General features: G+C 36.4%; 1 protein-coding gene across 4 annotated transcripts; it reads right to left on the bottom strand.

Moving 5' to 3' along the window:
• Positions 1–417: 417 nt before the first annotated feature.
• On the bottom strand, positions 418–27,865 carry LOC121866495 (golgin subfamily A member 3-like). 4 transcript variants are annotated; one of them, XM_042366224.1, is made up of 13 exons: positions 27,741–27,848; positions 26,367–26,518; positions 24,620–24,782; positions 23,350–23,575; positions 20,999–21,225; positions 18,405–18,513; positions 11,410–16,465; positions 9,939–10,102; positions 8,743–8,945; positions 7,957–8,235; positions 5,858–6,100; positions 3,286–3,530; positions 418–2,117 (listed from the first exon to the last, which is right to left on the bottom strand). In XM_042366224.1, exons 3-13 carry the CDS (start codon positions 24,749–24,751, stop codon positions 2,012–2,014), a joined length of 6,990 nt encoding a protein of 2,329 aa, XP_042222158.1. In that variant the 5' UTR covers positions 24,752–24,782; positions 26,367–26,518; positions 27,741–27,848; the 3' UTR covers positions 418–2,011. The 4 variants fall into 4 exon arrangements, with proteins under 4 accessions (XP_042222158.1, XP_042222157.1, XP_042222159.1 ...); XM_042366223.1 differs by lacking the exon at positions 26,367–26,518 and having other exon boundaries at positions 27,741–27,865; XM_042366225.1 differs by lacking the exon at positions 26,367–26,518 and having other exon boundaries at positions 23,449–23,575; positions 27,741–27,865.

The following is a 27,865-nucleotide window of genomic DNA, read 5'->3' as shown; positions in this document are numbered from 1 at the left end:
TGGTTTTAAATTAGACAAATTTAGATTTAGGCGCGACATTGGTAAACACTGGTTTGGAAATATATAGTGGACGAGTGGAACAAGTTACCAAACATCATCATCAACTCAAATACGCTGGATAGCTTCAAACATTGGTTGGATGGATATATGAGCGATAGGGGTTGGGTGTAAACGGGACTGCCCAGTATGGGCCAATAGGGCCGCTGCAGTTTCCTCCATTCTTATGTTCTTATTGTAATTTCATATGTTAGGTAGTAAATTGGAGAAGTTGTGTACTGTTTATCATTAGTTGGGTAGATTTTCTTCTTTGTGAACCAATTCTGTGTTTTTGGGATATGATATTGGAGTATTTTGTCATTGGGGATCCGTACCATATTTTTCCCAAAAGTTATTCTATTCAATATAATAAAATTCATCTAACGAAAGTTTTTATTTTTTGGGGGGAGGGGGACCTAACCCATTCGGATATCGAAAGATACCTGTACACAGAAAAAGCTCAGAAATCATTAACAATAACAAAAAACAAACTACAAGAGCAATTTAAAGAAATAACACATTGAGATACAAAAATATAGAAATTAGTTATTTGCATTACAACATCAACAAAGGATAGATTTAGCAACCTAGGTAATTTTTTATCACAGGACACAAGTTATGCTGTTGAGCATATGACATTTTGGCAAGGTACTTAGTATAATATAGTATTTAATATATACTGTATATACATGTATCACATTAATATTTCTAAAGATATCATATTTAAGAAAACATAAAATCAGGAAATAAACTATACTGTATTTAAAAGGTTAATACTAGTTAAATACAGCTAATTAACATTTGGTATATTTACATACAATCTAGTACATGGACTTTTCCAGTAGAATTTAAAACTAAATTCTCTTACAACAGCTCTTCCTTCTTAGAACTGTATGGCTGATTCGTCCAATGTGCAACCATGTTAGAAAATTTGAGATTTCTGAAATTTAATCAGCATTTTCTTAACATGTACTATACTACAGTACATATACTATCTCTCATACATCCACACAATGCAATATATTAACACATATTTATGTTTGCAAATATATCATTATATTCTTAGTATGAGGGAAAAAGCCAATGTTATTGCATAAAGACAAATTTAAGTTATGACAGATCAAACAAAGCTTATTTATAAGAAGTCCCAACCTAACCTAACTTTAACTTAACCATTAGGACTAACACCCAATCAATTCTATTGGTTAGATTAGGAAGATTTAGGCTTAGGATGAATGAGTTCCACCTGACCTACAACAGACTTCAGTGATGCCCCAGCAATATATAACTAGGTACTGTACTGTAATGGGTTATCCCCTACTTTAAGTTCTTGCTGCACACACATTTCTGTTAAAAAGAATAACAAAAATTCTCTTCATATCCACTCTACAGACTCAGTAACATTCCATTATATCTAGTTTCAGTACCGTAATTGTTATTGATAATATTTCACATAGTAATAGAAGAGACTATACTTGCAAATGGACTGCAATACAGATTTAGCTTATAATATCTAAAGCGTATAAATATTATGTTTATTTATCTGTACTTGAAGGTTTAAGAAAATCATTAAAAGAAACAGATCATTTTGTATCAGTAAAACAGATCTAAGAAATAAAAACTGAAATGTCTCATTGCTATCTTAAAGATCTAAAGACCTTCACAGCACATGACCTGTTTTTGTAAAATAATTGTGAACAAATTATCAATACTGTACATGTTTAAGTCATGCATTTTGGCCAGGTTTCTGGGAAGTGAATTCAGTAGTATCTCTGGCTTGGATAAAATAATGACTATACAAGCGCCCCTTTTTTAACTTGACACACAGTCAACAAGGGACATCTTTTGGGAATCACTGTATGCCAAAATAAAACCTGTTGCAAATCTTTCTTAACTGCCCACTTTACTCCTAAAGTCTAAAGAAACCACAAACCTCAGGAACCAGGAGTCAATGTCAACTATTTACATCAACAGGTTACACAATTTCTATTTCTTGGCTGCCAGTATCCTTGGTACAGCTTTCTGCTGCATTAGGAGTTGAGCTCTTGGTTTCAGACACAGCTACAACTTCAGCATTCAATCTGAAATTTATGAAGGTAATGATTTGCTGTTCTGGAAAAAAAAATATTTGCCAAATAGCCTTGATTAACCTCATATATGAAGGGAGGAGGAGAGTTTAGGTAAACAAAAATATCACAGTATTGTACATAATGGTAAAAATGAAAACTATACTCAGGTTAATTTATAGCTATTACAAAAAAAACAATACATTGTCTTAATTATTACCTACTAAATGGTGAAACACAACTGACAGTTGTATTGTAATAGTAACACTCACCACCACTACCAACACTACTCACCTTTCCACCAACACTCACCCCCACCACTTACAACCAACCAGCACCATACATGTTACTAATGTGCAGAGCCACTCGAGCGACTTTATTTATTCTGCTAGTCTGTAGGCCACCACTCCGTTACCCCAGTTTGATTGTGTTCTCATCCTGTAAACACTAGTTGGTGGTGGTGAATGTTAGTGATGATAGTGGTGGTGAATATTAGTTTATTCCACATTCTGTATGAACAATTGTATGTGCATGTAACAGAGTAAAAGAAAATGAATAAAAATATGTACAGTACAGTATATCTACTCAAATTTATGAATTGAAAAATAACAATAAGACAGCTTTGCTTGCCAGGAGGAGAGGTAAGGTGATGGAGCTTTGGTGACATCTAACTTGGTGACCTGCCAAGTCCACACACATACATTTATTATGTTGGGCCTAATTCACAGTCTAATCAGTGCATTTCTTATTAAAAATATAAACATTCCACAAATCTTTACATTCAGATTTTTTTTTTTTACTTTGATTCCATAGTATTTTTACTTTTGTGAGTTTCCTATTGTCAAATGTAAAGAAACACAGCACTGCCACACTGCACAAAACCTGACACGCCGCTTGTAAACGCACTAGTGAAGGGGACTATACACATGAAATTAAATGAATCATGCAGGAGAAATAAAAATGAGTAAATTCATAAATTCTATCTATGTTATATAATGCTGTATAAGAATCTTCTATAAAATATGGAAGAGTGATGTATGCAATAATCATTCAAAGACGTTTATGTACAGTGACAATGACAATGCCTCTAAACACCAGTTATTCCTTCAAATGTCTCTATAATAGTTTTCATTGGATGCAAGACTATAAATAAAGTTTTAGGTGATGTTTATCAGAAGCTCACCCTTCAGCCATCTTTTCAGTCTTATTCTGCAGCTGAGTCTGAAGCATATTGACCTCAGCCTTGAGTGATGACAAGCACGACTCTAAGTTGGTAAGTGGAAGTGTAGGTCGCAGTGGACGTGCAGACCTCTCCATCAACTGTGTTAAAGCAGTTAGATCCAAAGGAGTTGGAGAAGGGATAGCCCCAAATTCTGACTTAATAGCTGAATCCTCTGTTGCTCTTACTTCCTCCTCTTCTTTGTGTGTCTGGAAAACAACTTATACTGTACATTAATAAAATAGATCTTGGGTTGCAATGTTATCAATGCAAGGCTTGATGCTATGTTCATAACAAAATTGTCTACATCACACACATCTTTACTTAGTCGACAATTGCTAGTCTGGAAGACCAAGCGATTCATGTCTTAACCCGTAACCAACAGCTAAGGATTCCCTATTTCACCCCCATGGGGAACACAAGGTTCGTGAAATATCCCAAAAGCTAATTTCCATTAATGACGGCTGTAGTTTAAAAAAACAAACAATTAATAAACAATAAAAATGATGCATAATAAATAATGAAATACCGTACACTGTACTTTCGTTAATTCAGATCATTATAATTCGTAGCTTTGTTTTAAATGAATCCAAAATAACTGAGTGGTTCCAATAAGTTGTGTGACAATAGGCTTCAAATTTCACTCTAGTCAATTCAACTATGCTCTCGTGTCTCCTTAAGCAGGCTTGATTCAGGTATCATCCTACTGTACCTTGATGATCTTTTCTGTGTGGTTTTTGCCATCCCCTTGGACGATCATTATAGGAATATACAGTACATACTTCACTTTAACAAGTTTCACATTAACGATTCATCACACTAACGACAGTAATGAAATGTGACACCTCAACACATTAACGATACATTTCAACACAATAACGATCAGTAGTGCAAGTTCATAAGAATATAAGAGTGAAGGAAACTGCAGCAGGCTTAATGGCCCATACTGGGCAGTCCCGTTTACACAGAACCTCTATCGTTCATATATCCATCCAATATCTGGGCGGCCATCTTGATGATGTCAGCGAGTGGGGTGGTTTGTTTTGATCAGAACGTGTGAACAGGAGGTGTGGTGTGACCTACCAAGCAGCAGCTGAGTGTGGTGGTTACTGAGCTAGCCTGCCTCAGTGATCTTATCACTGACTATGACAAAACACCTGAGGCTCAGAACAGCATCTTTCCATGGTGCCTGATCCCATTAACTGTTCGACATCTCCCAGTGCCAGGGTAAATCCGGGTCTTACTGTTTCTTTTTGATGCTGGGGGAGGAGTGGGTAGCGTGGGAGGGAATGTCCTCTCCTCTGTTGAGGAAGCCGGCCTTGTACACAACCTCTGAGTTTTCTCTATTAACATTTACCATACAGTATTTTACAAAATATAAGACGCGCCTCCCATTTTAGCAGGGAGTATTTAGGAAAAAACTTTTGTGTATTTTCCTCCAGTAGCCATAGTTTTCTTAAAATAATATATACAATACAGTACCAGTAAATGTGAGGAATAAATAAAAATAATACCAATAAATAAGTTGCCCAAAAAATACTGTACTGCCAAATCAGTAAATAAAAGCCAAATGAAAGTTTAACAGTCGTCATTTGCACACATGCCCTGGTTCACCATAGCAACAGAGACGACACCTTTGCCGATTCCCTAGCAAAACTCCCCCCCCCCCACACGTCTCGCCTCCACCCGCTCCCCTACTGAGCCAGCTAACTCACGTGTAAAGAAATATATATTCCTCTTATGTGTTTGTCCTTAGGGCAGTTATTTCCTTCACCTTTTCACAATATGTATGTAGGATGGTGTATACATGTAAGTGAGTAAAAATAAATGAAGAAAGTTACGCATATCTACCCAAAAATACAAGATGAAGACAAACATAACACCTCACAGCTTGGCCCAGTAGTCTCAGTGACGAGTCTAACCTGGCTACAATGCTGCCAGTAATGTTAACAGATGCAAATGTGAAAAGAAAGTTGTATGTAAATCTTCATTTGTATCAGGTTCAGTATTTGTAGGTTTAAAAATAAATGTTGCAAGTATGGCATTAATAGATTGTAATGCCTATAAGAGTTCAGAAATGGTTACTGCTTAGCTACCTCTAAGAAGTTGGGTGTCTGCCGTATGATTAATCGTCTCAGGTTATCGTCTTCAGTACAGTAGTTATAAATGGAGCTTTTATATTTACAATAATTATTTTTTAATTAATTAAATATAATAATTATGTGTTTAAGTAAGCAATAACATATCTTTAGTTCTGGAGTTTGGTTAGGTAGAATTTAGCCTACTGGAGAGAACAACTGGGGGATTTATTAGCTTACGGGAGACCTCAACTTCACATATAGGATGCAGGCTGATTTTTTTTAACCATTTCTCAGAAAAAAAGGTGCATCTTATATGCCAGGAACCTATCCCTTGTGAATGATGAGGTACTAGTGTACAGAAATATGGAATACAGATGTGTTTAGGACAATCTTTACAGGCTCAAATTTTTCAGAAAGATATTCCACTGTACTTTCTTATTATTGTGTTTACTGACCTTCAGCTGTCTTAGGGTTGAGTGTAGGGCCGTACGGAGTTCAGTGGCCTGGGACTGGTAACTCACTCTCTCCTGCTGCACCTGGTTTAGCTGCGAGGTTAGGGCGACTACTTCTTGTCTCGCCCGGGCTACACTCTGCTCTAGCTGGGTCACCTTTACCTGATGGCTGGTATTCTTGGTCAGTAACTGGTCCTTCATATGACTCACTTCCTCCTTGCCAGCCTTCACCTCTCCCTCAACCACCTGAAGAGAAGATATATCAACTACAGTAGCTTTATCAGTCAGTTTCCTTTAACTAAACATATCTGTAGGTACAGTATCAAGTTGGCTACTCTTAATTACCCTGGAAGACACAACTATTAAAGGTTCTTCATTCCAATGGCAGTTCTTACTTCCATTTCTATTCCATTGGCTTCCATAAATTATTAAACTTTTAACGCTATTGTTGTTATCCATTTCTTAATCTCTTACTGTTTCTCTTGGCTTTGTTCCTTATCTGTCTTCTATTACTTTTCATAGCTGCTTTCCTCTCTTACATGTACAGTCAACCCTCGCTTTACGCGGTCCCACATTCCGCGTTTCCACGTTTACGCGGTACCCTGCCGAAACCGGAATGCTCACATTCCGCGGTGCGTGTACCCCTTTACACGGAGAGCGGCTGGCGAGCCGCGCCATTTTTGGATCCAAACCTCCCGCCCTCCGCCATGTTGTGCAAGCGGCGCGAGCAGGGTGCGCACAAGGTCGCCCAGTCATCAAAACATTACCGAGTTCTTCACCCGCCACCCACCAAAGCCGGCCAAAGTCAGTGATAGTGATAATTATAGTGAGGATATGGACTTATAGGGACTTTGAGGGGTTTGACAAAGAGGCCCTGCAAGCCTCTGTGGTGGATAGTGATACAATTGATACAAGTGATACAGGCGAGGGCCAATAATCTGCCCTCTGTCTCGGAACTAACCCCCCATCCCCGTGTGCCCAGCCATCTTTTCTACTAATGTAAGTGTTAAAAAACCTAATATTATTGATATTTCTCTTAATTATTAATTGTGTGTGCATACCATCATAAAATTAAGAAGTTATTTTTACTACAACGTAGGTATTGTGTCTAAAAAAGTGGAGTTTGGGGATTGGCCTGGTCTCTATTTCAATTAATCCCATATGTTATGTTGTTCACTTTACGCGGTACCCTGTGGGTTGAATTAACCGCGTAAAGTGAGGGTTGACTGTACTTAAAAAAAATTGGAAGTGTTAATGAACAAGGCCAGCAGGATGTAATGTGCCCAGTGACCAAGGTTATATGTAATCACCTGGCTGATAACAAAGCTTTGGGAGAGGAAGAAAGAACATTATCCAATTATGAAATCAATTAAACTATTTTCTATAGGATTGGGAGCTCAATGAGCTTCTAAGGGCAAAAACTTTTGAAAAGATGAGCCTAAGTAATTTAGAGCTTCTCTTTGGGTCATCATCCTGAATGGATGACATACTTGCTTATTTGACACCTAATCGTGCCACATGAATCCGGGACATTTCTTTGTGATGTCATGCACCACCAACACAAGAGGACATATCTACAGACTTGCCAAGTTATCATGCAAAATGAATATAATGAAATACTTCACATAGAGGGTAGTAGACCTATGGAACGGTCTACCGGTCCAATGGAGGAATCTTATAGAGGCCGCTGGCCTCCTTCCCTCGGCTTAGCCACCTTTAGTGGGTGGCCATTAGGTAAATAAAGCATAAAAATTTCAAAGTCACCATTGAACAGCTCATAAAATACTGCTTCTATAACAATGTTTAAGCCATAACAATAATGAAGCCAGTGATGTACAGTGTAAAATATGAAAAAAAAAAAAAAATCTTTTGGCATAAATTGGCCAGAAAACAAAGATGCCGAGACTGCACGCGAGTGGCGACGACAGGTCACATATGACTTTTGTTGTGGTCATAGAAACTTTAAAACTTATTGCGTGAGTGAGAGGTTTATGATAATAGAAGGGACTGCTCCTATAGTCACTGTTGTTCACATCTCGTAATTTTCATATAAGAAGACCTACTCTTTAAACTATGCCAACAATTAACATCAGTATACACACTTTAATATGATTCTCCAGTGCTGTAATTTTGGCTAGGGAGTCCTGGAGGTGAACTCTGGTGCTCTGATTTTCTTCAGTAACTGCTCGCCTCTCTTCTCTCAGTTGCTTGATTTCGGAAGACAGTTGTTCACATTTAGTGGTATTCTCAGTTACACAACACCTTAGTTCAGTGTTCACAGTTTGTAACTGATTCATAGTCTGTTGCTCTCTCAATATTTCTTCTTCCTTGGCCTTCAGGTCTTGTCTCACAGCTGTGAGGTTTGTATCTGCAGCATCAAACTGAAACAGAACATCCCCCCCAAAATTATTTATAGTCATAATTTTTTCCTGAAACAAACATTTCAAAATTATTTGTTCAAATAAAATATATATTTTTAAATTATGCCTAAATTCCTGTCTTCAGTACTCCTGCAAACTCTTGATTTCCTTAATCCTATTTTTATTTTTTTTTATTTACTGTACTGTACTACAGTATATACAGTAAATACTCTACATTAATCTCCCTGTTAACTGGACTAATTGGTGTAGAGTGGTTCCAGGTTTGAGAGATTTCCATGTATGGAGAACAAATTTTCTTATCCTTGGAAATTTTCAGGGTACTGATGAAGTTTTCGGAGAGTCTAAATTACGCATCTCCCCCAGTGACTTAAATGCAGTCACACAGACACAGAGCTGTATTTATTTTTACAAACTCCACTGTACACATAATTTATTGTAAATTAACAAAATTACTACTGTATATACAATACTGTACTCACCAGGAGATACTGACTTTCTCACACTAACCTTGTGTTGAATATGGTCATTCATACTCTTTATCTGCTGCATTGTTGAGGTGAGACCGAGACAATTTTCCCGTGACTGTTTCAGCTCCTCCTGGGCTACTTGTAACACTCTTTCCATCTCCTTCACCTGTGTTTCCCTCTGTCTGATGCTGTCCTCCAGGCTGGTTACTTGTGTTCGTAAATTGTCAGCAGTCTTGCATATTTCTGTTAGGTTAGATATACTCCTTTAAGTCACAGTAAAGAAAATTCTCGAGATATTTTAATATTACAAATTTCCCTTCTCTCTTCTTATATACAGATCCCAGTTGTGTAATTTCACTTCCTTGCATTGTTTTTTTTAAAGCTCTGTTTTATATATATATATATATATATATATATATATATATATATATATATATATATATATATATATATATATATATATATATATATATATATATATATATATATATATATATATATATATATATTTTAATTACAGGGTATTTTAATTTACAATTTATTTTTTGGCAAATAATTTTGTCCAACTTGAGCAGGGCCCACCTTAGCAAGGTTTTACTGTACACACAAAATAAGTTTTCCTAAATATTCCCTGTTCAAATGGGGGTTGCGTCTAATATGCCGTAAAATATGGTAGTTAAAAAAAGTCGGAAGAAACTTGACCACCAAAGCTCTCACCACAGGATCCAGCTTGAACATGCACTTACTTGAGTTAAACTTGTTATATTTTGTTTACAAATGTAAGTTAGTAGAATCATTTTGTATACACATGTTTTTACACCATGATGTATCATTTTGTGTAGTCAACTAATATCTCTCTTGAATGCCCAAATACTACTGGGTACTACACATACGCATGCACTCGCACACACAAAAATAAAATAAATTACTATGTCAATCAATCTGAGTACAGTACTGTCCTCATATCTGAGGGTTGGTGACCAAAGTCCTCCTCTCTATATGTTATGGGGCTGTTTTTACCAATAACTGAGTAAGTTCTTTCCTAGTAAGGTACAGGGTGGCCAAAATCAAGCATAATACAGACACCCCCATCACTTACCTACATTTATTCTCTTAAACTGTATTATCAGGATTGTTTTTTTTTATAAACATTTGCCTAATGCCAGACAATTTTATTCAATAGGGATAGGACCCCATACCCAAGGATTAAGTTGAGTGTATGGAATGTTGACTCACCTTGCAATCGTCCAATTTCCTTCTGGAGTCTAAGGGTGTTGTTGTGATGGTCATAGGATTCTTGGCGAGAGCGCCCTAGTGCAGTGCGTACCTCCTCCACTTCACTCTCCAAACCACCCACCTGGCCCCCAAGGGTTTCTCTTTGTCCTTCCAGCTCCATACACCTGTGAATACATTTATTTAAAGTCTTTTGCACTCCACGTTAGTAAAGGCGATCTCTAACATTCAATTTCAAGCCATAATAACCCACAAATTCCTATTGCCTCAACTCTTATCCAATTTTGGGGAGGAGAAATGTAGCAAGAAAAAGGAAATTAAAAGGAAGATTAGTGCATGGCAGGTGTAGAAAATGACAAGAAATGGCAAATACAACAAACAGTAATACAGTACTCAAGTGTCTTAGTTCTCAGTAGGCTTGTAGCAAATCTGATTAGACTACTGAACAGTATTCAGTAAGTGGTGTTCATTTCATAAGGATTATTTTTTTATTTAATCTTCCCAATTTCTTTTTTTCTGGTGACCAGAGCATCTCAAAGTCCGAAAAAAGCTAATTCTGATTTATTGAGGTTCTACTGTACTGTACTGTACTGTACTAATTATCATTTAAGGTCAACTTTTACACTTACATTCTTAAAGCACCACTGTAACACAAGAATTCTTGGTGGCCACTAAAAATGTTCTATGATATTATAGTAGAAGTCTAGAATACTACATGTAATATAATATTACACAGAAAAGTAGAGTATTTAACTTGTTTGCAGGTGTAGTCAATGTTCTTGATGTTAATAACCTTAAACTGAACCCATCACCTTGACACCATGTTAAAAAATTATATCAGAACTTCCTTAATTTAATCAGAAAATGAATAATTCCATTTGATAATTACAATTTTCCTGAATCCCACCAACAAATGAAAAGAGGACTTCAACAGCCCTAATACAAAAATGGCCGACATCTCTGGTTGAATCGTCATATAAATATTTTAATTACAGAGTTAATATTGCAAGGAAACAAGTGAAAAACAATAACAACAGGTCACTATAATAATTCAACCCTTAGCTGTGAAATTTGAAGTTCATGGGGTGTGAAGTGTGTGCGGGTTGAAGGATGGATTGTCTCTGGCTCGGAGTGCCCGCCAAAACAAAAACCACAGCTCGTGCAACAATACCAACCTTTCCGATTTGAATATGGCAGGACTAAAGGTTTTCTCAATCCAGCTCTATTTAGTAACTATAAATTACTAAAATTTAATTTATTAAGAATTATATTTATCCTTGTTCAGATTTTCACTTAAATGATAATACAGTAGTTTAATTAATTGTACTCAACTAAATTACAACCCTCCAATCACACTGTATGGGTAAATTTTTTGACACTAATACAGGTAATGTACACAAATACTTTTTATCATCATACATACATACTAGATTGAGTCAAAAGGAAGCTACCTACATAAAGAATCAATTCTCACCGGCATCTTAGCACAGCATATCTCTGTTGCTCTTCATTCATTAATCGTTGATGATCCTCAGCCTGTGCCTGCATTTCTTTTTCAGCTGCCTTTCGTCCTTTCATATGTTCCTTGAGTTTCCTGGTCAGCAATCGGACATTAGATTCGTATCGTCGTCGTTTTTCGCTAAACTCGGTCGTCGCCAGTGTGACTTTTGTTTGTGCTTCCTCTAATTCAACCTCCTTTCCATTAATTTCTGATTCTAAGCCCTTGATCTTATTTAACAGTGATTGAATCTCTGTCAGTTCCTTTCTTGTAGGTTGGGACTCCTTTTGTGTGTTACAATTAGAACATGTTGAGGAAGATACCTCTAGTTGTTGCTTTCTCTCAAGATGTTTATTGATTTGTTTTCTATGTACTGACTCAGGTTCCACCTCATCAGAACACAAGAGTGAAGCTTGAAGATTAGTGTCAATGTTTGAGCCTTCTTGCTTAAGTGATCTTAACTGATGTTGAAGATCATGAATTTGTTGTTCTTTACTCTGCAAAGCTTCTGATGTTAAGCTAACTTGTGCCTGTAGATCTGCCATTGTCTTGTCAAACTGAATACCATCAGAAACAGAAGTCTGGGAACTTTCCCTAAAAAAGCCGAGACTGTTTACCGAGTTCCCCACCAAGCTTTCAGCATTGTCATTTGTACTTGAAACTAATATAGATTCATGATCACTAGAGAAAGATTGGGTACTTGTTGGACCTAACTGTACTGCTGGTTGAGTGCTTGTGTCTCGCTCTGGAATAAAGTCTCTTAAACTCTCATATTTGGCCATCCATTCATCTCTCTCACTCTCTGCTATCTTAAGTTGTTGCTGGTAGTTTGAAACATCTTCATGCATTCTCTGATGGATTTCCTCAAGGCCTAATAATTTCTGCTCCATCTCCCTTTTATTAGTTTGTAAAACTTCAGCCTGAACACAGAGTTCCTGCTCTCTTTGCTTCAGTGTTTGGATGAGACTCGTCTTCTCGTTCAAAGTTAAGTTGAGAGAAGACAGTTCATTACGTTTAGCAACCAGTTTTGTCTCCAGTTCTTTGAATTTGGTTTTCATTGATTCAAGTTCTTTAGAATCTTTTCCTGGTGATTCAAACTCCTTACATCTCTTTTTTAATACATCTAATTCCTTCAGTTTTGCTTTCATTAAAAAATTTTCTTTTTTGGTATTTTTCACTATGGATTGTAAGTTCTCTTTCTGTTTAATTGTTTCTTTCAATTTAACCTCAGAATCAGACAATTTGAACTGTAAACTGGTGACTTCCCTGTGCAAACTTTCAAAATTCTTGTGTAATTTCTTTGTGTTGGCAATATTATGTTCAGCTGGAGATTTACTTTCTTTGACCAAATTTTCATGGGTAATGCCTGTCTTCTTCAAATGAGTGTTCTCAGCTTGTAGGGTGTTCATCTGACTAGACAATATACTTTTCTCCTGTATCAATTTTGCTACAGTAGCCTTGGTGTCACTATGCAATTTATGAAACTTTGCAATCTCATCAGATCTGACCTGTAGTGAAGTTTGTAGCTCTGTTACCTGTTTCTCACTCTCATTCTGCAGTGATATCAACTTGTCTTTCATTTCATAATTTTCCTTGGATAATGCTTCACCTTTGACTTCTAATGTCTTAATAACTACAAACTTATTTTGCAGGTTTGTTTTACAACTGTCAAGTTCCATGACAATATCTTTCACACTACTCTCCAGTCTAACCTTTTCTTCAATTGTACCCTGTAATTCCTTGTTCAGTTCGTTGCACCTTGTCTCCAGCTGGACTTGCTTTTCATGGGTCTTCATCTTCTCTTCCTTGACTGCCTGAAGTTCCTTGGAGAGTTCCTTGATTTTTTTTCCACCATTTTCCTTTTCCTTCAAAATATTACTTTTCTCTTCCTCATGTGTTTTGAAAAAACTATCAATTTTCTTCTCCAGACTTTGCTTTAGTTTACGTTCTTTTTGGATGCTCTCCTTCAAATCTGATTTTTCCCTCTTCTGAATGTTTTCATGTTCTGCATAAGCCTCAGCATCATGCCTCAGAGCCAAGTTTTCTTCTTTAAGAGCCTCCCAGTTTCTTCTTAATTCCATGTACGTCTTTTCCATTGTTGAATTCTGCTCATGGACGACGTAAAGTTCCTCATCTTTCTTCAGTAACGCTTCTCGATAGCTTTCCAGACTGCCTTGCATATTTTGAATCTGTTCTTCTCGTAAGTGCACAGCTTCACTCAATCCCTTCTTTTCAATCTCTAATGTTTTTGAGATTTTCTTTAAGTCTGTCAGCTGCCCATCCAATTTATCTCTTCCTTCAGTGACTTCTTTGAGAGTAAATTGGAGTCTATCTACTTGCTGAACAAGTCCCCTCTTTTCTTCATCTTCTCTTGAATTCTTTTCTAAGGCCTCCACCTTCATTTCTAGTGCTTGCTTCATTTGATTATTATCCTTTGCTTCTCTCATAAACACTTCAATCTGGCGATCTTTGGCAGCCAAATCATGCTTCATTCTGTAGAAATTTGAAGATAATTTTGTCATATCTTCTCGTACCTTCAATATGGCATCATCTACTTCCTTCTTTTCATTACTTGCAGCAGTAAAAGAAATTTCAAGCTTTATTTTTTCTTCTTTTAAAGTGTTAACCAGTAAATCTTTTGCTGATCTCTCTTCCTGATAATCCTTCACTGACATCATCATCTCCCTCAACGTTTGTTCAAGATTTTCAATCCGAGTGTCTCTTTCTCTGAGAACTTCATGATTTACAGCTGAAGTAGTTCTCAAATCCTTCAGCTCACTCTCATACTTTGCTATGAGATTACACTTGTGCTTAAGATCATCTCTAACAAAGTCTAGTTGTCTTTCTGTGTCAGAGAGATCGAGACGAAGTTTGTGTATTTGATGACGATCCTGTTCTAACCTCTGTCTTCTGTCTTCCATCAACTTAGTATCGCTCCCACGGTCACGCTCTAATTGAGAGAGTACTGCCTCACGTTCAGCCATATCTGCTTGCAAAGCCTCTAAGTGTGCAACTAATGATGCCTTTTCTCTTACTGCTCTTGCTTGACCATCCTCAGCCTCTTGGACTAATGTTTGTACTTTGGTCTCAAGAGTTTCCTTCTCTGTAGACTCTCTGGCCAGACTTGCTCGTGCTTCTAGTAGCTCTTGCTGTAAATTTGACCGTGCAGATTGGGCAATTTGCAGTTGCTCCTGGTACCATAAACTTGAGGACTGTAAGGTCTGTAATTCAGAAGAAGCTTTGCTTGCAGATGATTCTGCCTGAGCCTGTGCCTCAGACCTGGTCTGACACTCATTTTGCAGTTGTGCTGTTTGTGATCTCAGGGTCTTTATATCTCCCATCAGCTGGGTCTCAATATCTCGTAATTGTAATACAGACATTTCTAATTGTTCATTCTTCCCTTCATAGTCTTTAACTTCTCTCTCTGTTTTCTCATAATCCCTAGTGATTCTTTCAATTTTTTCTTTTGACCTTTTTACTTTCTCCTCCAGCTCTTTGTTTGTTTCCTCATATTTTGTTAATCTTGCCTTCATCTGTGACTCTGCTTCCTTAGCTGATGCAGCAAAACTTCTGCTAACTTCACACTCTTTAATGGAATCTGCAACTTTAGACTGCAGCTGATTTTTCTCATATACTGAATTTTCCAGTTCTTGCTTAAGAAGTTCAAGCTGTCCCTCCAGGTTGGCTCTTTGTTTCAAAACCTCAAAATACTGTTTCTGATTGGTTTCTGTAACTTTTGTCTGCATCAATTCCAGTTGTTGTTGATACAGCTCTTTCTCACGTACAGCATTCTGTACCTGAATGGAGAGCCGATGAAGCTGGATCTCCAGATCTTCCTTCTGAGCTTGAAGGTCCCGAATAACCTTTTCATAATCAACTGAAGGCACTGGTTTTAACAAAGAAGTTTTAGTGTTCACTTTGTTTATAATTTTCTTATAATCCTCAGGAGGTATGACTGCATCTGAGACAAGGCGTTTGATTTTAATATACTCATCTTCATATCCACTAAGATCAGAAAGAGTGGATAAATTAGATGAGGTATCAGAGAAGTTGGATGCAACTTCAATGCCACCACTTGATCTGTCGGAATGATTATCAGAAACATTTGAAACGGATTCTAAAGCTTGACGCATCTGCATAATTGCTGCTGACAGTACTGGTCTGGATATGGGTCCTGCAGAGTCACTACGTGTGTCATTTAGACTTGTTTTAGAGGATGAGGCCTGACTCTGTGTAATGGGAACAAGTTCAGAACTACTTTGAGACACCAGTGTATTGCCACTCGCTACTGAAGTGCATGTAGATGATTCACTAACCAAAGATGACTTGGAAGCATAGTGACTACTTCCTTGTTTCTTCTTGAGCTTGTGTGAATTTCTTCTGTGCTTTGATGTTCCTAAGTTAAGCCTTTTATCTGGTTGTGTCTGACCCACATATGAACGTTTCTCCACAACAGTCGTAATAGAGCCAGCTGGATACTGATGCACTTCCCTATACACTTCCACTGGCCCATGGTCACTCATGCCCACTGGAACTGTAATAACTCTACTTCTACTGCCATTTTCTTTACTAGTTGGTGGGGCAATCTTGTGTCTCTCTGGAATAATTTCCAAAGAATCCTGTCTCAATGTACCTAAGGTATTTGGTCTAACATCCTTAGATGACATGCTGAAAACCTGAGTATTGTCCATTCTCCCAGTGCTATTGGTTACACTAATGACAGAATTAGTGGGTTGCTGATGAACTCTTGGGTGTAGGATGGAAGGCAGAGACCCCAACATCTTCCCAGGCACTTGACTTTGGCCTCCAACATCACATGTTACCACAGATAATGAGTTTATCACAGTTTTCATGTCAGATGGACTGACGGTGATACTGGAAGACTGTGTGTCTGCTGCCTCTCTGATCACTGGACTAGTAGAGTCTTTATAACTTTCACTGTTAACAGGGACTGGAACTTTAACTTTCTTTTCCATGTTACTGACTACCTCATTTAAGACTTCTTGTGGAACAGGAGGAATCCTCAGTGGACCTAAAACAAATGAAGAACCCAAATTAAACACAAGTTATTCATTATAGCATTATTAATTTCTTTATTTTCTTGTACACTCTCCTTTTCTTACATGGCTTGGTCATCTGTTTTATCATAAAATTGGGAAAACGATACAGGGGCAGTCTTAGACAATGATACCAATTATGTACAAAGTGAGAACAATTTACACATGAGTGTAATACAGTACATAAAGATTACAGGCAATGATCATTATATTATGGATCAATATGTACTCAATCAGTTTTACGATGGTTGCTACCCAAAGGCTTTTCATGCATTATCACTGCTATGAAAGTGTTGTGCAATAACTCGCAATATTCGGAGATATCATGACACAATACTGGAATGGAGTAAAACATGCAACCCACACGGGAGGTTCTGCCCATCCCCAGTGATTGCCAGGCTAAGCAGTTGAACTGTCACATTGCCCAGAGATTGGTTTGCATGTAGAAGAGGCTATTCTTTGTACACAATAATAACGTACACTGTAGTAGTAAATGTTAGGAATAAATAATAAGAATAATAGTACTCCTGTAATAATAATAATACAGTGTACTCATAAAAATAATAATACAGTAGTACAGTAATAATAATAATACAATAAAAGAAAAAAATACTAGGTTGTCATCTGGCAATCATTTCCCGGGACATGAGACACAGAACAGGTAAGAGATCCCCCACACCGCTCCTCCTTCCCCTTCCCCTGTTATGTTGGCTAACTGTTGAATGTTTATTCCCTTTATGTTTTTAACTTATGAAAATTATTACTTTTTATTTTGTTTGCACATTCTATATGAATGATTGTGTGTGCAAGCAACAGAGTAAAAGAAAATGAAGAAAATTACCGTATTTTATGATATAAGACGCACTTTTTTGTCTGAATAATGGCCCAAGAAATCGACCAGCGCAATATATGTGAAGCTGAAGTCTCCCGTAGGCTAAATTCTACCTAACCCAACTCCAGAATTAAAAGCATGTTACTGTTTATTTAAACACATTATTATTATTTTTAATTAATTAGGAAAAGTTAAATGTTAAAATGAAAGCTGGATTAATAATTACTGTACTGATGATGATAACCCAAGATGATTAACATCCATATGGCAGACACCCAACTCTTCAAGGATAGCTAAGCATTAACCATTTCTGAACTCTTCCAAGCATTACTACATAGTATCTATTTATGCCATACCTGCAACATTTATTTTTAAATCTATAAATACCTGATATAAATACAAATTTACAGAGGACTTTCTTTTTACATTTGCATCTGTTAACATAGCTGGTGGCATTGTAGCCAAATTAGACTTGTCACAAACAATTGTGTGTGCATGTAACAGAGTAAAAGAAAATTACTAAAAATACATATATCTACTCAAAATTATGAGGTGAATAATAACAATAGCATAGCTTTCCCTTGATAAGAGGTAAGGTGCTGCAGCTAAGGTGACATCTAACTTGGCGACCTGCCAAGTCTACACACACACATGCATACACTTGTTCATGTAAGATAAATAAAATTATTTTGTATAAATTTATTGATTTTATGTCTACCTGTATTTATAAATGATTCAAATTATTTTTAGACATTATCTAATCATAACAGCAGCAAAATAAAACACTTGTATGGGCTCTCCAGGGGCTCAGGAATGGAATCTTTTTGAAGTCCCTAACCCCATCGTATAATGGTCATTGCCTGTACTTGCCAACTAGGAAAATAAATCCACATCTGCTCATATGTAAAATAACTTAAATAAGGCTTGCATAAGCAATTATGGCAAGTGGACTGATATATCTTGAACCACTCTGTAATCCAAACACCTGCAAGTACTAGGTGCTCAACAAATATGTTTCCCTATAATAAATAAAAATGATTTATAAAATTCTTCTAATGGACTGATATTTAATTTGAACTCACCTATTAGAGTTTCTGTGAGGGCTAAAGCAGAGGCGGCTTGATTCAGTGCCTTTAAAGCATCGCAAGTGTTGACCGGCTCAATGGATTTACCTGAAGTATACTTGTGCAACTGGAAAACATTTAATAAAACAATAAATACAATACACCCAAAATACTTTATCATACTCTGCTAAAATATTCCTAACACATAACATTATGTTTAATTCATTACCTTGAATTTTATACACAGACTTGCACTTTTCCCACATACAGTGCAGAACTTACTCTTTCTTCACACATTTGCATTTTTCACACCCACTTGCACATCATTAACCTAAGAACAGTTCTGGGAGTAATGTAACATAGCAAATGAGTGTTTACATAAAAGAATACACAGTACAATAAAAAAAAACGATACCTGCTGTTCACATGACACCTGATTGTTTGAGTCAGTTCTCAGTATCATTTGAGTTGCTCATCATAAGACATTCAGTATTTCATGTTTCCAAATTGTTAGGGACAGTAACACATTGGTGCATTTCCTGGTAAGTGCCTGCTGACTTAGATACAATATGTTTTTCTATTAGTCTATAAAAGTTGCTATAGTATTGACCTTTACTGCCAACTTATCAAAGTGGCTGTCATTTTTATTTACATTCCAAGAGTTTATTAAAGAGTTTAATACTTCTTTTAAACTTTTTCTGGAAAACACAGGAAAATGTTAACCTGTGGTGATATTGATTATTAGGTGGCTGACCCTTTTTTGAAGCTCTGCTCTTCCAATTTTCTGGAGCTAATAGATCTTAACTTTTTATATCATGTGTTTATATCCACATATGTCATGGGTCAGACTGGGATCAGTTGTCTCAAATTAACTCCGATTATACAAAGAATTTTGATGATGTACCAATATTTGTTAACCTCTCAGACCATGCTATGGTTCAAGAAAGGTTTGGAAATCAACAGGAAGGGGCCTAATACGTACAGCAGAAGCACGCCACACATGCTCAACTTACATTCAAAGAGAATCCCGATTTCTTCACTCTAAATATTTTTCAATCTTCTGTTGCCCCAATTGTTCTTTATACTAAAGTCTTTCATGCATAACTATCAAAAGAAGTTTGGCAGTCTAACAACAAACACTACCTGCATCAAATACATTCAGTACAATAAGTTATCCTTCATTCTCTGTTACAAATTAGAAAATTTTTTACAATTACTTTTATAAAAAATTCCTATTTATCTGATCATGCATTATGCTTTTGTGAGTGGTTAAAAGCTGCAGTATCAGTTAAGTGTCTGATTTACTTTCTTATACAATACAGCATGCCCTTAAAATTCGTGGGGTTGGGGTCTCAAAATGGCCGTGAATAACATTTTAACATTTACTGATCGGGGGGGGGGGTTACATTTTTACTTGTGTGCAAAGAAATGTATAATCCCTTTATGTGTTTGCCCTAAAGACAATTATTTCTTTTACCTGTATTGTATATGAGTGTGTGTGTGTGTGTGTGTGCATAGACAGACACACACACACACACACAAAAACATACAAATAAATAATAATGAAAAAATCCTCTCACAAATAATCAGAAACAAGACAAAATTTAGAATGGATGTGAGAGTCTACCCTCAAGTCAACTCCGTACTTTTTTATTAAAGTTAAGTTTAATAACAAAGCACAGAGTTGACTTGAGGGTAGACTCAAATTTGTTCTCAAATTTGTTGTCTTGTTTCTGATTATTTGTGAGAGGAATTTCCCATTATTATTTATTTGTATGTTTTTGTGTGTGTGTGTGCACACACACACACACATATATTGCACAATACAGGTAAAAGAAATTACTGTCTAGAAAGAATGGCTCCCTGTCTCGGCCGTGAAAATGCCAGCAACTTTAAAACTACCCTTAGACATTCTTGGGTACATCCAGGGTGTCATCCGTGAATAATCGAGGTCTGCGCATAAGAAATTCGCAAATTGTCACGGCATGCTGTACAAGCAATGGGGATAATCAATTACATTATTGAAAGAGGGACAATCAACAATGGAAAATGGAATTTCGATGAGGATTTAACTTGCAAAATATATCATTGTTATCTATTTCATACAAATTCATTTACGTGAAAATACAACAACATGAATAATCTTCTATCTAAAAGTAAAAACTCTGCCAAAATACAGAAAAATCATGTGAAAAATACAGGAGACATTTACACAAGATATAGACCCTAATGCTCAACAGATAAACAAACAAACATACAGACTTAATCTAATGTTCTTCCCCCTAACATTCAAAGCTGTGAATTAAAAAGTAAGAAAATTGACCTGTGTGTAATGGCATGAGAAATGTAAGTAAGTGGAAAGATGATAGTGAAATAAACTTATCCTAACAAACCCTTTCGAATAATGTGAGTGCTGAGTGTTCATTTAGAAGAAAAAGCAAACATGTGTACTGACTGAATAACCTGGAGAAGCTTTTAAAGGAAATACATTATGAAATTGGTAGTTCAAATGATTTCAGCTATGCTATGTGGTTACCCACGTATATATACAGTACAACAATATAGTATTTAAGTTACAGACCATGCTGAAGATCCAGCTCTAAAAGGCTCACCTGGTGAACCTTGTGTGGTGCCGACGCAGCAGTAACAACAGGGCATGATGCTAGGTCATGTGGGGAACCTGCACATGGTGGCCGACAACCAAAGCGGTGAACCTCAGCAACTACCAGACGATGGTGATTATTACTGCCTCCAGCACCACTACTACCAATACTACCCTCGCCGACACCACTGCCACTATCACTAACTAAACTCACGTCACTGTTCCATAGATGTGAGTCTAGTTGGGGAAGATGAGTACCAGGTATTTACAGTGTCTAAAAATTACAATTATAATTATCTACAAATATGTATGGTGCTTACATATTATTTAGAGGTGCTACACAATTCATTTCCAAACATGCTAGCAAAAGCCCTTTTTGGTGTTATTAAACCACAAGCATAATCAATTTCAAAATAATCTAGGTATTATTGTAAACCATCCAATAACACAATCTTATAACATAATTTTTAAAATATGATCTGGTCTGAGAAGAGGAAGACTCTCATATTCATAAATATATCCTAAGTAAATTATTTCATTTGCTACATATCAGTGCTACCATTTAAATTTGAAATAACCAAGCAGTTCCGCAAAGTCGATTATTATTATTAGAATATATTATGAAATAGGTTAAGATGAATGAATTATAGGAATAGAATATGAATTATATTAAGATACTGTGCATAGTACGTTGGTGTGTAGCCGGGGAGAGAAGGCGGTGGGTGGAAGAGAAGGAGGGAGGAGAGGAAAACTCATCACCCTTGCTCGCCATCCTGTAATCCCTTTATATTGACAGTACAGTATGCAATTTCACCATAATTCCCATACCTGTATTACAGTTAAATTTTATTAAGGTTAATTTGGTGCCAGGTTAATAAAACATTACCGGAAAATAATTAATTTTCCTAAAAAAATCCTACACTCACTCCCAGACATGCTATTGCGCCATAGTATATTCTCAGTATCTTGTTTAAGGAGCGGTAACAGCAGAGTGGTAATAGCACCATTGTTGTCACTTCTCAAAACGGTTGGTGCTTATCAGAGGGTCTGTTTCAAGCACTTAATAAATAATATTGTAACGTATTGATCAGAACTTAATAAATATATTACTTTAGTGTATAATGAGTCTCCATATACTGTACCTGGTTTATTCACTGATTAGTTGTCTAAGCCAAATCGAGCTATCATGTATCAATTAAGTTTAAAACAGAAATAGAAATTAAAATGTTATAAGACAATGGTTTAGTAGTGCTGTTAATGTGTGTGTGCTGTGTAAGTGCCTTGTCACCTCACACCTTGTCAGCTTACCTCACAGTGTTACATTTATTTATTACAGTAGTATTTGCTTTATTATTACTGTATTTACAGGTACATTTAAAAAAGAGTTATGCTTGCACAGTAATTATAAATAGTAGATTATTTTATGTAGCAAAAATTTGGAAATTGTTGAATAATGTAAAAATATTCCAAACTTGGTTAATTCTGATTTTTCGGTAATTCGAGTGACCCAGAGGCTTTGAGCCCCGTTTTTTTGTCAAGTAATGAGGGTATAGTATATCAGGGAAAAAAGCAACCATATACTGTACATAGCGCTTTACACCCACTCAAGAGACAAGGAGTATTATTCAATTTTATAGTTTATATTTCAATCCCGAGTTAGGTTGACAAGAATTATAATGGATTAGAAAACTCATGCTTAAAAATTCTAGCACTTGCAAAATGAAAATAAGAAAAAGTACCCCTGCAATATCTGACAATATACTCAGAGACAGTGTTTTTTCTTAACATGTTGTGGATTCTAAGATACCCATATTCTTTATCAACATATTACTATTTACATGTGCTCTCATGCAGTCGCTGAACTAAACTAATGACAAGTGTCCAACATCAGTAAATTCATGCAAAGATTTCTGTTTGTCAATCCCTCATTGCAAATCTCTTAACACATGAGCTGGCTATAGTGACCCATATATATAAATCTTACATGCATATATTAAATACAAGTCTTTCTTAAGTTATGATAATGGATGTGTTACAGCTGGCGTGTCATGCTAAAAGTATAAAAAGAGGGGACATTAAAGTAAGTTAGGTTAGGTTGGGATTGGTTAAGTTAGATTAGACTAGGTTAGGTTGATGTTACATTGAGTAACAAGGTTAATGGAAGATGCAAAGTATGAACAGAGAGACAGAACCACTCAATCTCATGACTAGTCTATGTTAATACAAACATGAAAGTTTAAGTATTATCTTCCTTGACTGTATTTCATAAAGTCTTTAAGCTAGTTTGCTAACACCATTATAACCGTTAAAATGGATATCCAACAGATGACTATGACCCAATAAATCAACATCAGACATTACCAATGATATTGTAGAGTAGGGTGTGACCAGGGTGGGCAGGACTAGAAGGAAGGGAGGTGACTTCTTTTTTTTCTTCTCTGAGTGATGCTTCTAACTTACACTGCTTACAGTCTGTCTTCGTACATTCCTTGTGTATTCCTCTACACGTGTCGTTCGGGGAGGGAGGTGATGTCAAATTATACGACTGCTGGGGAGATATGGGTTGATTGCTCAGGTCTGATACTTTCTGTAATATGAGAGATAATGATAAATACTCACTGGATGATGCATGTGTAGAGACTTTCTTGGCACTCAAGCCTTTTAATGCGATGATACAGAGTGGAGGGTATGAAGAACAAACACAAACTTTTTCATTTGCTGTGATATGAATGACTGCTCAAGACTGCATACTGTACCTCAAGTGATGTCTGGAAACTAAATACAGTATATACAGTAGAACCCCTGGTTATCTGGCACCTACAGGGATTGAGAAGGGCTAAATATATATTTTCCGGTTAATTTACACTCACTCTTAGGATCCCCCAATAAATCCTACAATGCACAATGCTACAAGCTGACCTCACAAATTTGTCACTCAGAAAAATGGACTTCTTTAACATTTATTCCACTCTATATAAACAATGTAGCTTGGAAATAAAGAAAATCTATTACAAAACTATAAAATAAGAAAAATGAAGAAGATGGATGTGTATATGTGGGAAGTGAACGTGTGTGGAGGTGGTGGGCAATAAGTGGGAAACTTCCCAGTAACCGGAAAAAGTTCCGGGGATAAGGAATTATTCCGGGTTTGAGAAAGTCATCTTGTTACCCGAAAATCTCTCATCCCTGGAAATGCTCTGCACCAATTGTTCCGGCTAATGGGAATACTGTATCACTTTTAAAAATAATAATGTGTTTAAGTAGGCAATAACATTTTAAATCTGGAGTTGGGTGAGGTAGAATTTAGCCTACTGGAGACAGCAACTGGGGGATTCATTAGCTTACAGGAGACCGCACAACTTCACATATAGGATGAAGGCTGAATTTTTTAGCCATTCTTCAGACAAAAAAGTGCGTCTTATATGCCATAAAATACGGTAATTATTTTTGGATTGGTTAACCTTCAATAAAGTGGGTTAGATCTATAGGATTCTTATTCACTAAACATAAATTTAAAGTAAACCTCCTACATGAAAATAAACACCCAAATAAGATCTATAGCTATGTCTAGAAATGTGCTGAGGAATGCATTAGTCTCTCCTTAAACTACAAAGTGACATCCACAACTCACCTCAAAGTCTGTCAGAGGGTCGACCACCACATCAAAAACCTGGGAATCAGTGCTGCTGCTGTACTGGCCGCTGAGATTTGTAGAGTGATGCGTTCCAGAGTCTTTGTCTGCCTTGATGTCACCAGCCTCCATCGTTAATCAAGGTAGCACAAAATTGCCATACCTGGAAGAAATATAAATTTATCATTTTATCACACAAATATTCACAACATTGCACTTACAATAAGATCCCTATTTGTGCGCTGTAATTCAATATAAACAGAATGAATCACTTTTCTCTCTGATTATTTACCATCAACACATCTCTACCATATACTGTACATTACGGTAATTTTTCAAGCATAGCCTTCAAGTTTTAATGTGAAATATTGATGCCCATGGCAATCATTTAGGAAGTGGTTTGTTAATCCACCACTGTATTCTGATTTCAATACCCGGTAGTCAAAAGTTTAACCCTAATCAATCTTAAAAAACTGGGCCACTGGTAAAAAATGCCTGAATTTGTCTTTCTAATCAGAGAACAGCTGTAGAATACTGCATACTGCCAGAAGTAAAAATTACATGCTCCTATGATACAGTACAGGAACACCCTAGTTAACAAACAGGTTATGTACTGAAGGACCAGTTTGTCAGGCAATTGTTTGGAACTTGAAAGCTAATTCCCCATAGGTAATAATTAATTATAGGGGGTTATGTTCTGAACTGCCTCAGAAAACCCCAATCTTGCTAAAATTTTCACCGACAGTGAAGATATGCATACCCTGTGACTTCCATCATACAGTACGGTACTGTACCTATCACAATCCATATACACTGTACAATATGACTAAAAAACTAACAATGCATTCCTTTAATACGTAAAAAATTTGAGCACCACAGTACCTCCATCACTACTGTGAGGAGCATCTACAAACACTTTTCTCAGCCATCTCTGGTGAGTTTAATTTCTACTGAATCAGTATAAATCATATTTCCATGCATAAATACGGGATATATGGATTTGTTGAATTTTTTTTATTTATCAAGAAATAAGATATATAAATAAAAAAATAAATTTGCTTTCATGAACACAATCAGCTATTTTGCTATTGGTATTTCACATTTCCTTCAGAAAATTATTGTTTGCCTTTGCTTCCTTCGATAAATATTCAGCAAATCAAAACTATCTTGATATGTTTATATCCCTGCTTAATAGCTACAAAAAAGAAAACAAATTCAAAAAAAATCATAAAAATTAAATTACAGTATAGATGGGACCTCTGCCAACAAGCTGTAACCTGACAAAACCTGGCAGTCACAATGCATCAAGTGAGAGAACAGGATGTATGTCCGTGCTCCTGTACATAGCATTACAGCAGGGATGTTGTGCAGCTTACCAAGTGGTGGTACAGCAGTATGCACATAATGGTATCGCTCACTAATGTATTCTGGGCTTGAGTACTAACCCGGGACTGATGAGGGCAGGGTGTTATCCAGTGCAACCCGACCAAACATCGCAGGCTTCCTCCAGATACTCCACACTTAAGTATTTTACAATGGCTGATGGAAGCCCCTCTCTAAAATCTCAACAAGTGCCACAATTACATTCATCCTCCAAGACAAGTGTGGGCAAGATACTGCCCGTGGGCCAAATTTTGCTAGCCAGACCAAACAGGGTTTGTTAGGTCAAGATCTATTAGGTTCTACTCATTGTTGTTTTTATTTCTGTGTTTAATATAATGCTAATAGAAAATCGTAAACAACTTACCTTAGTATTGAGTTAATTAAACCATGGTTACGCTAACAAACGAGAATCATCAAGAACCAGGCCTGATAATTTGCGATAAAAATAATCACAATGCAGGTCAAACATGATGTAAACAAGATGCTCTAACACCTAATCATCGCGTGGTGTACAAACTATAGATGATATAAAGAGAACAGAAAATGCATTTAATAAATAAATGGTCAATTTATAGTATCACACCGGTCTTTATTTCGATATTAAAAATAGACTTTTCCTAAATATTTTGATGAGTTTCGAACGAATTTGATATTTATTTCCGCTGGAAATCACGTATTTTTTTTTAGCTAACCCCCCACCCAGCAATCATAACGGAAAAAGTTATATTTTTTTTTTTAGAATAAATAGCAAATTGTTACCAAACAACCAAGAAAACCTAACCTAACCCCCTGTCGGAGGCCTGGGGCGATGTGAGAGCAGGGGTCAGACCACTTCCACCATAAGTAAACAAATCATGGAGACATTTGTACCTGAGTGAAAGTACTAATCTTGACAAATTAATATCTCGGTTATCCTTAATTTCCCGTGGAAATATCATAGAAAAAAATGTCTTAGAATTGTGTAAACATTACAATACATATTTTTAATACAGAAATAAAAACCGGTGTGATAATATATTCACCAATTAAACAAAAGAAGAATAAAGTGGTAATTATTTTATTAAAAGGATCAGAAATAATGGAACACAACTTATACAATCGTCGAGGGAGGAATGGAGGCAGCAGGGAATTAGGTGACTTAAGGTAAGAAAATGATTGTGGCATTTGAAATGCACCTAGAAACGTAATTTTAATGCCATAACATCATTGTTCACCGTGTTTTTACCCAGTAATTTCCCCCATCTTTCATACCTGCCCACTAACAAGGAATTTAAGATCGTAGAATGGAGTAATTGAAAAATTCCTTAAAAATACAAAACGATTATAATAGAGTTTTCGTTTCTTTTAATATACTTAAAATCATGTAAACAATAAGTATAGCAAAGATAAAGAAAATCAACAAACAACTTCAAATAAGTTTCGCAAACATTTACCGTCAAAACTACTGATTGTAACTTTAAAATTCCCGAGATACGTTTAGTGGCAACAAGTGAAATAATACCAACGACTCTTTACCAAGCTTAATCCCTCCTATGGTTAATTGAGTATAGTAAGTACTTCTACAATATATTGCCAAGTGGGTTAGTCACCTCATACAAAAACTACGCTTTTAGCCATGACCTCACCCCACAGGAAATTTCTCTCCATTAATGCACTAACAACTACTATACACTCATTAAATGGCATGGCTAATTCCACACAGTTCATACATGATATACATAATGACTAGAGGCTTTACCATTGGTGCATGTTTGTTGTATGTTGAGACAGAAGTCACATCTTGTCCTCCACCAGCTGTGCCAAGTGTCTGCTGCTACGTGGTCGTGGATTGTTTACTGTGGACGTCACTTGTTCCCGACCGCC

Source organism: Homarus americanus, unplaced genomic scaffold (assembly GCF_018991925.1).
Source record: "Homarus americanus isolate GMGI-L3 unplaced genomic scaffold, GMGI_Hamer_2.0 scaffold16430, whole genome shotgun sequence".
Lineage (NCBI taxonomy): Eukaryota > Metazoa > Arthropoda > Malacostraca > Decapoda > Nephropidae > Homarus > Homarus americanus.
The sequence above is the reverse complement of the archived record's forward strand: the minus strand, read 5'-3'. Positions and strand labels throughout refer to the sequence as shown.